Source organism: Neolamprologus brichardi, chromosome 3 (genome assembly GCF_056152115.1).
Source record: "Neolamprologus brichardi isolate AB-2024 chromosome 3, ASM5615211v1, whole genome shotgun sequence".
Lineage (NCBI taxonomy): Eukaryota > Metazoa > Chordata > Actinopteri > Cichliformes > Cichlidae > Neolamprologus > Neolamprologus brichardi.
Window position 1 is genome coordinate 7,603,346 of NC_142106.1, and position 12,808 is coordinate 7,616,153.

Genomic DNA, 12,808 nt, shown 5'->3' on the forward strand with positions numbered 1-12,808 from the left:
GTTAATGCCGTCATCATGATTAACACGATTAAAAATTTTAACGTAATCAATCCATTCAGAGCGCAAAATGACTCAAAATCCCTGAAATGTCTCTGTCAATGCATTTCAGGCAGTTTGTCCAAAGTTTGTCCATTCTGCGCTCCAAATGGGTTGATTGCATTAGAAAATGTAATCACATTAATTGTGATGACAGCGTTAAGGCATTAACGTTGACAGCCCAACAACAAACACAAAAACAGAAGACATTTTGATATAGACTTATAATTTGTACCAATGTTTTTTCTAAATTCTATCACACACATATACGTGAAAAGTGAGTGCGAGGGTCCTCGGTGCACCTGATTGCTGCTGCTGCTGTGCTTAAGTCTCACATGCAAGTTGTCGGGAGGGGAGGGGGCAGGCTGCTTCCAAATAGAGCACATTTCATCCATAATGTTGTCAATCCAAGCCCATTATGTATTAATGATTTTTCCTGGGTTGTGTGAAATAACATTCATTACACTCTAAAAACCATTGTTTAAGCTCAACAAAAAAAATTAACGCAACAGTTTCCATTACTCTTTTTGAGTTACGATAACTTATGTTGAAATTAGATTGAACCAACAAACTATATTGAGTTAGGGGAATTAACTTTTCCTCCATAATCAAAGGTGATTTTAATTACCATTTACTTAATATTTGGTATCTTAAAAACATATTTTTAAGTTGTTTACTCATAAAAATTAAGTTCCTCCAATTACTTTTTCCACATTATTTAAAATGATTTTTAAGTGTTATGTAATTAATTACAGCAATTAAAAAAACAATTTTTAAAGTTCATTATTTAAAATATTAAGTTGCTGATTTTCATCATTATTATCATCATTTTAGCTTTCTCTTGTTTTTTTATTGTAATAGCTTTTAAGAAAGGAATTCACTAAACATTTTTTTTTTATCAAATAACTTTTTTATTTTTTAACTGTAGGCATTTCAACACGTTGTATTTAAAAAGTGAAAATAAACCAGAAGTTTAGATTTATGCCATCACAGCCAAGTTATAGAATATGCCTTTATGTATTTAACACCACAGAAACAAATGTGTTCAATTGGTAAAAAATCTACTTAGAAAACATTTTGTTACAGTAATACTTCCACGCAAGTGTTCAGTAAATGTAAACTTTCAATGCTTTCCAAACTTTACAAGATCTTGCATCTTTCTATTACAAAATGCAGCAAACACCTTTAAGATCAATGTTACACATACAGGATTCAAAACAGTTAACACTTTTTGAAACAGAGTCAGCATCTTTAACATAATGATGGTTCCATCAAGGTCAAGGAACAGCTTCTGAACAGCTTCAAAAGTATATTTCAGATCCTTGCATCAGCTCAGATTGAGAGCATATATTATGCCCATGAGCAAAACCCAGCACCTTGGAAAATTCTGGCCCTCCATGATTTTTGTTTCCTCCACCACAATGGTTGCAGTCTTATGTTAGATCCAGGGGTGTACCGGTCACTGATGATGGCAGTTTTCATCACCTGCCTTAAATTCTTCTGTGTCCTTGTAAAGCAAATTTTAAAAATAGGTTAGTGAATTATAGATTAGACTTTTATACTTACTGAATCTTAATGAAATCAGATCATCAATGGAACACACACACACACACACACACAATGCTGGATTACTTACACCAAACTCCATGAAAAGGTCCTCTTCTTTCTCTCCAAGGAAAGTGATGAGGCAGCAGATGGCTACTTCTCTGCGTGTTTCAATTGTCTTGTGCTTTTAAGAAAAAATAAAGTATGAGTATAAAATACATGAGTGACTGCCAACAAAGTGCATTTCAAAGATACCTAAAGTCTAAATAGTTGTCCTGCCTCAAGAAGCATGTCCTTGAGCTGCCTGATTCTCACTCCCTTAGCTCCTACCCTTGATAAAATGACATCCATCAGTTTTGGGGTGCAATGGGCAAGTGTAGCCATTTAAGGCTTACAGTGGTTATTCTCTTGAACTCCTCCTTTATCTGTAGACCACACAAACAGAAGAATTAAACCTTGCAGACTATTAGCTATACTGCATTAATGAATGCTCTAATACATTATTTAAAGAGGATAGGTGTGACCTAAGGCTACTCCAAGTTTTGAGGGAACAAAAACAATCTTGGTGAAGACAAGGGAGACTTCCCCACCATAACCGTGGTGTAATCTCTAATGTTTTAGCAACCCTGTTTTTGCAGAGGTTAGAATTAACACATTGTTCACTCCCAGCCCATTTTGTAAAAAATGTGTCCCAACTTAACAAAGCACTAATGACCCTGGATTATCGCACTATACTAACTGCTTACAAAAGTCTAAATGTTAAGTAGATTCACATAGCCTATGCCACAATAATGCTATTGGAATGACATTAACAATATTTCACACAATCTGTTTTTTTTTAAAAAACAAAACAAAACAAAGATAGCTACAGCTCTTAAGATCAAGAACAATACTTACTTTAAGCTGTATCACAATACTAACCAAAATCATTTACAATGTAATATTACGTATAGGTCATGCAAGTTTTATAAAGACATACAATAGGTGAGCCAGACGGATAAAAGAAGCCTCTAGGTTATCCCTCTGACAAAACTATTCACAGTTTAAAGGAGTCTAATTGTGGTAAAAAGAAAAACAAAATCAACCTATGATCGAAATTAGATTGCACTGTGTAGCAAAACTTTAACCACGCTTTTCCTAGCCACAGTTGCACTCTCTAGCTGAAGACTTTTGTCAGATGAAACTTTATAAGTCTTATCCTTAACTGTATGAGCGTCACATCATACATAAATCCACTACAGCTGACTAGCACAAATGCTTTGCTTTGGTAGAACTGTTATTTGTAAATGAAATGTTACTTACCTTGAAATGTCTTTTACAAAAGCTTGCACCATGCAACACAACATGTGTGAATTTGCCCAGGCTAGTTAAGTCGGTAGGGGAGGGAACTTGAAATCAGAAGTTACAGTGGAAAAAAATAAGTTATCTATTCAATTTCTTTAAGTAATTACAACTTGAATTTTATTTTGAACCCACTAACATTGGGATTTAATTTCAAATTACATATAAAATTAATTTAATGTAATTACCAACATTATTAATTCAACACAACCCAAAAAATAAAGTTTGCAACTTAGAAGGTCTATCTTAATCAATAAATTAGATTTTTTTATGTTGCAGCCATGGATTTAATCAAGTGGTGGTAAAAGGCCTGATGAATTACTTTTTAGAGTGTAGTAGGGCCAGGACTCCGCAGTCTATTTACACCTACAGGCCAGTGGACACTCTTTCAGCGATGAGGATGTACACATCCTGGACAGGGAGGAACGCTGCAGAGGGAGTGTTCGCCCAGTGCACAAAACAGGACCGCCCCTATTTCCGAGGTTCTTGAATGCACCACAAACAGCGCAGAGTCCGAGTGAGCCGCTGAAAGTCAGATCTGTTCTTCAAAGCAGACTTTCAGCTTTATTTCAAGCTTAAATGTAATCTGATGTAGTCAGTATTTAAAGTCAGGCTCTGTTATTGACTGAAAACAGCGAGAGACTCAGACATTAAGAAGAAACTAAGAGTCGGATCAGCACAAATACTGACACAGAGATGGCTGCTGGCACTGCGCTGCTCTGCTCCACTTTGCTGTTTGTCCTTGTCTTCATCTCTGCAGGTGAGACTGAACTAAACTGAGTTTCTCTCCGAGATAACAAGAAGTACAGGAGGATTATTTTCATCTGGATTCAGTTTGTTTGTGTGTGAAGGAGACACGAGGCTGGGTGGACACTTAACATCTGTAATCCAGCTGTGACAGAGACAAAGAAGTGTAATGTGTGTGTCAGTGTGATGCATTGATTGATGCATTGAGTTTTTCCACAGCATGTCTTTTATCCTGTCTTCCTTCTCTCACAGCAGATGGCCCCGCCCCTTCCTGAGCCTGGTTCTGCCGGAGGTTTCTTCCTGTTAAAAGGGAGTTTTTCCTTCCCACTGTCACCAAAGTGCTGCTCATAGGGGGTCATATGATTGTTGGGTTTTCTCTGTATCTATTATTGTACGATCTACTGTCCAATATAAAGTGCCTTGAGGCGACTGTGGTTGTGTAATATTTTTCAATGGTTGTACAAAATTTTAAAAAACCAGCAGGTGTATTATATATGTTTACAAAATGTGTGCACAAGTTTTCAAAATCTACAATTTATATTTGCATTTCAAGTTATAAAAATATAAACTACTAGGATTTTAAGTTTTTTGTGTGATTTTAGATCAGTAATATTAATACAGTATGTCAATGAAAAAACAGCCAAATTCAGACACGTGAGGTTGAGCTGAAAAAGAAAAGAACGATACCAGACAAGGCAAGTGGAGAAAAATAAAATGAAACAATTTGAAGGTGACATCCAAATGTAAAATCAAAGGGAGTCAAAAATGGCCAGTTATATTTTGGACCTCTGAGGGTTAATCCAAGAAATCATGAAAAATTAGGTTTAAATTTTTGTTCATGACAGTGCAGATTTCTGACATTTTGTGCAATTTAAGCCTGTAACAATTTTATTATTTTTATTTTTATTATTATTATTTTTTTTAACAAAAACAGTGTGAAACTTTAGTTAAAGTTGTGTTTGTAGATGAACCACCCCTGGGTGTAGCTTTCTGGATTTTGTTCTTTTTGGGCTACATATTTATTTATTATACAGGCTATACAGTACATAAGATCAAAATTCGCATGTTTTATGTAACTAAAGTTTTTAATTATGTGAGCTACAGAAAATAATTAAGTTATAGACTGTATTTATATCGAAAAGGTGTATACTTACTGCATTTGAATCGTTTTAAACATATGTAACCACCTGCGTGTGTGTTTGAAAAAAAAAGGCTTTGATTTTTCCAATTTGAATTCTTTGCCACCCTAAGAAAATGTCTCTAGATCCGCACTTAGTGTCCACTCCCCTCCCTGGACTTAATTGCTATTTTTTTTTTTGGCTCATGTGCAATATCTTTGATAGGTGCAATATTTTGGTCTCTGTGAAATTACCATCTCCACCCTAAATGACCATAGCCCCTCCACCCTTATTTATTTATTATATTTTATAATTGCCCTCGTATACAGACCCACAATGTTTCTGTTTCAGTGTTTCTTACGCATACACAGTGTATATAATTTCACTCACATATATTCACCCCCCCTGTTGTATAGTGTCTCCTCTTCTTGCTTTTGCACCTTTGTGGCCAGCTACCCAATTTTGCTGTTCAAGAAATTGCACAATGACAATAAAAAGCTCTAAGTCTGTAGTTGCGTCCAAATTCATGGGCTGCATTTGTAGGCCGATTATGTCACAGCAACGTGACAAAGGCTGTCCAAATTCGTAGACTCCTCCGAATGCAGCCGACAAATGCGTCCTCCTTTTCCCCGAATTTGAAGGATGGGTCTGGTGTGTCATTCGTGGCCCACCATATCCCAGAATTCATAGCGCGGCCCAGCCAATTACAGTTTTCAACAATGGCGGCCGCTACTAAGTTTTTAATATCACTCTTATTATTCTTTCTGGGTCAAAAAATAAACTTTTAACATATTTTCAGACGAGAATATAGCTGTGTAAACATCAAATATCTGCTCAGTTTATCAAGATATCACATATTTGCTAAAGTGCTCTAATGTTTTCGGAGATGTCTGTTACCCACCAGACCGATAGCTAGCCAGGAGCTCGAGGGTCACTGAAGCCCCCGAGAACTGCGAAAGACCACAGATCACCGCGGTCTTTCGCTACTCAGGTTAAACGTAACATATAACTCACTTCAACAACCTAAAAATGTTATTGTTGGGCTTTTTTCAGTGTTTTGTTTGTTCGTGAGTAAATCGGTTTGGTTGAGATTAAAGTTATTAGATTAGATTATATAAAATAAAACATTATTAATCCCCCAGGTGGTTTTCACACAGCTGAATAAACATCAAACAGAAAACTGATTAAACAGAAGAGTGAGATGGTCGAGAATTTACACCAGTGTCCTGTTATATTTTAGACAGCAAGGAGCAGACGGCCGAGTTTATTAAACTCCACCGAGACAGCGGTGACGCTAATCAGAAGGCTAGACCGTCCAATTTCCCCAGCCGTTTGCTTCCGGCCTACCCGACCTTCTGAGGACCCGGCCCATGTAGACCGCGAACGCCGGGTCCTGAGGAGGATGCAGCCCATGAATTTGGACATGACCTCTAAGTCTAAGTCTCACTTACTGCTCTTGCACTTCTGGTTAGTTGCAAACTGTATTTCATTACCCTGTATTTATACATGTGTAATGACAATAAAGTTAAATCCTAATCCTACAAGGACACAGAAAGTACTGTGGTAAACACTGCCACCTATTGGTGAGAAATGTAGTTCGATTTTCACTTTCTGATCACAAACTGTGAACTAATTTAAAGTCTTCCTCCTCCATCTCGGCCTGCCCACTCAAGCGATCAGTAATATTAATTATGATCAAACACACACAAACTCTGCACCATTTCTGTCCACGGGCAGGAATGATAACTTTTGCTTTATGAAACAGTCTAAATCTGTGAACTTTATCGAACACAGAGTGCAGCTTCAGTTTTGACGTGATGAATGTGAGCGATGACTCACTGACACATGAAAACATGTTTAAAAGCATCGTGAATGTGCTGGACTTCTTCTCTAATGTCCTGGCAGGCTGATTGTGGAAACGTGACGCAGCTCAAACTGACTGTGCTCTCCTCTGTGACTCTGGGTGGCTGGGCAATGAGGGGCGGGGCTTAACAGAGTCCTGATCGGTGACTCCATCGTGTTTCAGAGACTCAGTCTGCCCCCCCCCCCCTCCCCTTGCTATCATCATGAAGGTCAAACAAACACCTTGACCTGCTTCCTAAACTATGATTGTCATTTATTACCTCTCAGCATTTATCTGCAGTACCAAAAACGGCCACAGGAGAGCGGCGCTTCACCGGATGTGAGTCGCATCATCCTTCAGGCGTCTGTTAGACTGAGCCAGTGCAAGCGAGTCATTAAAAACAAAGTTTTTAACAAACACAGATCCACACACACAAACGAAGCTCCGGCACACAAACTTTTATTTATGTTTTATTCATGCTCAGCACATGATAAGCTGAGAGGTGCCTCTCAGGTAGAGGGGGAAGGTCCTCACAGATTGTTGTCTGTCCACTCCTTCATAGCCTGGGTGCAGGCGTTGGCCTGGTGACTGTTCGCTCCACTGCTGCGTTTGACCCATTGATTGAAGCTCTGCGGGTTTCGGTCATGCGTCAGGTAGTGACCGAGGAGGCCAGAGGCCTGAAAACACGAGAAACACACCATCCAATCAGACAGCTTTAAAAAGGAAGCTGAGCTGTAATGACCACTTACAATCACTGAGACAAACAGAGGCTGGAGACTGAGGGAGTCAAGAAGATTGGTTTACAGGACAGGACAAGACAAAACTGAAGACATGAGAGAGAAATAAGTGCAAACAGGAGCAGGATATGACCGATGTGAGGCGCAAAGGAGGCATTTCAGAGGAAAGTGAAACCTATGACAAAGTTCACGAAGCAGGAAAACAAAACCTAAAGTCTGACACACAGAAAATACCACACATGAACAAACACATCAGCTCCTCTGACAGCTTCAGGAGAGAGTTCAGGAATTCACATGATTATATATTTACAACAGGGATATAAACAAAGAATAGCAAAAATCAAGTTAAAAACAGTAAAAGTCAGACTGACGTTGTGTGAGAGAGAGGTTCAAACTGCATTTATAAATAATATGTACGCTATAAATGTAAGAAAAACACAGCATGAAGGTGAAATGCAGAAATCTGTTTGGGATCTTCTGCCTGACAGGTGACAGGCGCGCTCCCCTGTCACAGGCATTTATAGTTCATTAAAGTCGTTCATGTCCAAAAAACCAAATTCTGCTTTGTGTGTGTGTTTTGCGCACCTTGCTGATGCCTTCCCTGTTCAGCTCCCTCCCCAGAGTAGGTCCAATTCCTGGCACCGCCGTCACCGGTTTCCCTGCCATGGGCTCGCTGACGAAGGTGCGGTGCTTCTGAGTGCTGCTTGACATCCTGAGAAGAAATAGAAAAAAAAGAAAAAGAAAAGAAAGAGAAAGAACATTAATGTGACACACGGGTAGTTTGATTTAGGAGCTCCGTCAGGGGACGGATGAAAGTCGTAGGTCAAAGCATGGCTGAAGATACACGAGACGAGAAACAAGCATCAACAATATTTAAACTACGAAAGGAAAAAGAAGTCAAGAGTTAAAATGCTTCAAAATGAATGTTCAACTTATCATATTCTTTTTCAGGTGCAAACGAACCTGTTTCAAAGTGATTGCAGATATTGTCCTCGTGAAATTCACGTGCTGTCACAGATATCCACGCGCTCACCCCAAAAAAGGAACCGACAAGAAAATGAGGATGAATTTAAGAACTTCAACAACAGCCTCCCCTCTGTGGGAGGAGCTAAAAGAGGCGGGGTGTGCAGCTCATCGCAGCTGCATGTCACTGTTTCCAGAAAGCGTCAGACCTCTGAGCTGGCCTGTTTGGTGCCCTGGGCGAACACTCCCCCCCCCCCCCCCCCCCGTTTGTTTAATTTATTGTGTTCATGTATGTTTATTTCCTTTATTTGTTGTTGTTCCTTTTGGGGTAGGAACTAAGGTTCATTCTGTGTTGCGCCCTTTAAGTGACGTAAAGGGAGGTCAAAAGCATGTGCAAAGAGTTAATAAGTTAACTAAGTCAGAAGAAGGAATAAATAAGCAGTTTAAGGTAAAGCTGCGAAGAAGAATAAGAAGAAGTTGGGAATTATTTTTGTTAAGTTTTTGTTCCTGAAGCGGACTCATTCCCTCACGGTTACGTGCAGCCAGCGAGGTGTGTTAACTGTGTTTGTTTATCGCGTATTTGTTAACTTGGGTTTAAATGTTTATTTGTAATGTTTATGTTTGGTCATTCTGTACTTTTATGTAATAACAGTTTGACGGTGGATTTTATGGTGTTTCTGAGAAGAAGTGTGACGGAAGAATAAATCCATCTGTGAATGAAGAACCGTGGTGTCGTGTATTAACTGGAGGGAGTGATACCATCTGTGGCTGTGTCCCAATCCAGCGACCGCACACTTCGTAGTATGCGTAGTCATAGCTGGACTGGCCATCGGGCATACAGACAGATGAAGCTGCTTCCTGGTTGTTGATGTGTGTTTGTTGTATGGATGAGCTGGTGGATGTCAGAGGTAGACAGATGTTTCTCAAGCTGTTGTCTTTGTGGCTGGTAGTCTAGAGTTGTAGAGCAGCATTGTTTGGGTAAGGTTAGAGCAGAAACAAAGACATTTATGAATCCGTCTCTTCTTCTCTTGCTCTCTAACTCGTCTGTAAACATGTGTGGGGAAACTCAATGTTAAAGCCTACAGCTGGAGGAGGAGGGGAGGGGTGAAGCTGGTGGTTGTGAGTCTGTGAAAGTGAATCCTGCCGGTGCCGTAGCAGGTGAAAACGTACTTAGTGCAGACACAAAACGTCCATCAGCTTCAAAGTGTGACAGAAAAATGTCCACATGATGACTGATGGACGAGAGCATACCGGGCATTTGCCCGGTGGGCCGCTGGCGATATTTTGTTTTTATGGGCCGATCGATTTTTTTTATTTTTTTTTGGAAGGGTATAAATAATGAAAGGTGTTGGATTGGCCAATTGGTCATGATCGACTCTGGGCTGGACCAATTACAGCCGAGGAGGTCGGATGCACCCTCCCCCTTGTTTAGCAATCTTATAGGCCATCCATTTAGTCTATTGGTAAATAGACTTCGGTGAACAGCGTTTACAAAGGGGCTATATATGGAATTAAAAAATTAGCTGTTTTTTCAAGTATCTTTACAACTCTGTGTTATTGTACTTACATTATAAATAATCCGGTCCTTTATCCCCACTTTAAATATTTTTACAGAACTATTGTAATATTTGAGCCATTTCTGCTGTCCAACTACTTCTTACAAAAGACATTTTTAATGTTAATTAGACTTTTTTTTAAAGGCATGAATAAAGGTTATATAAAAGTCACTGCCAAAGACTGATTGCGGCTTCTACCTTGTTACACTAATGTTGTTTGTAGCTCAATATGACTTTATGTCATCCATGAGGATGCATTTGACATATGTTTCACATATTATAGCCCAACAAGTTACTTATAGCAATTTAAATACGAGCAATCAGTTTTTGGCAAATACCGGAAATCAGTTTTTGGCAGACAATCACTTTTTGGCACAACACCGGCTATTGCAGTTAATAATACAACAGTTTCTTGCCCTTTTTTGTGTTTCTTTTTATCGCTGTGTAACTGAGTTCAATTGAAAGCCTGCATGCGCTAGTACCGCTTGCCACAAGTTCCCAGAATCCTTTGCGGTTTTACCCCTGAATGACGTCACTTTTTTGGTGGGCCGGTCTCTAGTCAAAATGCCCGGGCCGATTTTTTGTCCAGCCCCGTGCGTAGTTCACGGACTACATACAGCAGGTACTACGAAGTACGAGAAGTGCGGAAGTGAGAGGCTTGTGAAATGGGACGATCTGGCCTTTGTTGCGCTGCTCAGGTTGCCTAGAAACAATAATACTAGCCACGAGAAACGTTTCATACAGCATTGTCTGACTAAGTGAGGGAGAAAAAATGTTTTTTTTGTTCATTAATTTTTTTATGAGATCACTTTGATTTGTTGAGTACCTGAGGCTGAAATCACAGGACTGTAAACATGATTGTTGGGCTTCATTTCTGTACTGAAAAGTCATTTCAAGATTAGTTAGTAAATAACAATTAGCTAATGTTGTTCATGAGACTAAAGTCATCTCACTGTGTTAAAGTAAATATAATAGGGCCAAAATTATAGTTATTGTCAGATTATTATGATATATTACAGCAGTAAGCTTGAACTCTGTGTCATTCACTGAACTTTAGTAAAGATTCAAGTTGCATTTATTCAAATTTCCTAACACCTTCAATCTTCACTCAAAGACATCTTTGACAGTGTGTATATAGATGTATTATATATGAGAGACAAATATTGTTCGTTTAATATGTTGGCATTACTAAATGTGGCTCAATGCTTACATATATGTGTAAAAAGAAAATATACGAGCTGTGATAACTGTTTCTGATAGAATGAAGAGTAGACTGATATATTAGATATTCTTTTATTGGGTGAGAAAATCAGACCATGTCATAACTGCTTTAAATCATACAGAATAGATATCAGAGCCTTAAACAGGCTGACTTCTGCTAAATGGTCCAAACTGGGCAGAAAGTCTACAAACACATAACATCCTCATAGAATATGATGTAACCAGAGATGGGCAGTAACGCGTTACTGTAATCCGATTACTTTTTTCAAGTAACGAGTAAAGTAAGGGATTACTATTGCAAAAACAGTAATTAGATTACGTTACTTCCCGTAGGAACGCTGCGTTACTGCGTTACTAAAACCGTGATTTTTTTGCGAGAATGTCTCATGACAGTGACGTAAGCAAGTGCGACGTTCGTGACAACAGCTGTGTGCAGATCAACAGTGGATCATATATCGAGTGCGGGAGAGAGTATGAGCATGCAACGTTTAAAGCGTGGAAGTACTGACCTTACTTTGAGTTTGATTCCATAAAAAGTGACAAAAACATTAGTGTCCGTTGTGCGTGGGAAGAAAACTTCTTTTACAGCGAAAAAACCCTAAACTTCCAAACAAGCACCGAGTAGCTACGACGTAATGGGAAACTCACAGAGAAACTCGCGGATTCTTCCACTGACCGCTGCGGCACAAATGCACCAGGGTAAACCTCCGCCTACCTCACTCCTGCTTTACAGGTAAAAATAGAGCATCTATATCATTGCATCTATTTGAAAGAGTGAGTGTAAACACACACAAAAAAATATTTTATGTGCTGGAATGTGCAGAAAATAGGTTTAAATATTAAACAAATTTCTTCCAGTCAGAGAATGTTGCAGATAATTAAATTTTTGCTTGATGCATAAAGTTAAAAGATTAAAACTAATAAAACAAGTTTTAAAAAGAGACTTTTCTATTTGATTACATTTTGTATGATGGATTATGCAGAAAATGTCACGGTTTGACAGGCAGACCGTGGGGGTGTAGGGAAGGAGGACCCAGGCGCGGTGCTCTGTGTGCGAACAGTGCGTTTATTTACAGTGTATGGTGCAAAACAACAATAAATCCCCGTGTTTCTCAAGACTCCCATGTCGTGTCCTCCTTGTGCTCTCTGCTCCGTGTCTGCACTCCCGGTGCTCGCTGCTCTTTGAGCCTCCCACGCTCCTCCTGCGGGAAACAATAGCGGCAGCTGTCAGGACACTTAACAATAGCAGGCATGCACTAAACGACTAACCCTAAACTGGGTGACTAACGTGGAGTCTCACGCAATGATCCCGCGTCGGTGGGAGCTCCAAGACTCTCCTAAGTAGCTCCCCCGACGAGGCCTGATCAGCAGCAGGTGTGTGGCTTCGGGTGTGACCAGTCCGCCAGCAGGGCCACACCCACCAGGCCTGAAGGCGCCCGCAGAAACAGATATACACACACACACACACACACGTGCAAACAGGGAGAAGGACAGCAACACCAAATATACATACAATAATAATATAATTCATAGCTGCTCGGGGATCCTGGGTCTGACAGAAAAAGTAGAATTGGGCTGAACGATCTATCGCTTTATCACCTATTCAGGTTGTAAATCGTGTTTATAAAAAGTAGCTAAGTAACTAAGTAACTAAGTAATTAATTACTTTTGAAAATAAGTAATCAGTAAAGTAACTGGATT

The 12,808-nt window shown here is 39.4% G+C and overlaps 2 protein-coding genes across 2 annotated transcripts in view; both read right to left on the bottom strand.

The window, feature by feature from the left end:
- The window catches only part of LOC102793734 (uncharacterized), an 84,632-nt gene that overhangs the window by 30,735 nt on the left and 41,089 nt on the right, over nt 1-12,808 (bottom strand). The window lies entirely within an intron of this gene.
- Nucleotides 7,074-8,488, bottom strand: LOC148103332 (barrier-to-autointegration factor-like protein). Its single transcript, XM_087832183.1, has 3 exons — nt 8,331-8,488; nt 7,953-8,079; nt 7,074-7,307 (listed from the first exon to the last, which is right to left on the bottom strand). Exons 2-3 carry the CDS (start codon nt 8,076-8,078, stop codon nt 7,161-7,163), a joined length of 273 nt encoding a protein of 90 aa, XP_087688309.1. The 5' UTR covers nt 8,079; nt 8,331-8,488; the 3' UTR covers nt 7,074-7,160.

Excerpts from the sequence above, each read along its gene's own strand:
- LOC148103332 (XM_087832183.1), bottom strand. The coding sequence starts at position 8,078 with ATGTCAAGCAGCACTCAGAAGCACCGCACCTTCGTCAGCGAGCCCATG. Across the intron at positions 7,308-7,952 it reads ACAGGGAAGGCATCAGCAAG|GCCTCTGGCCTCCTCGGTCA; the intron begins GTGCGCAAAACA and ends TCGTGTTTTCAG.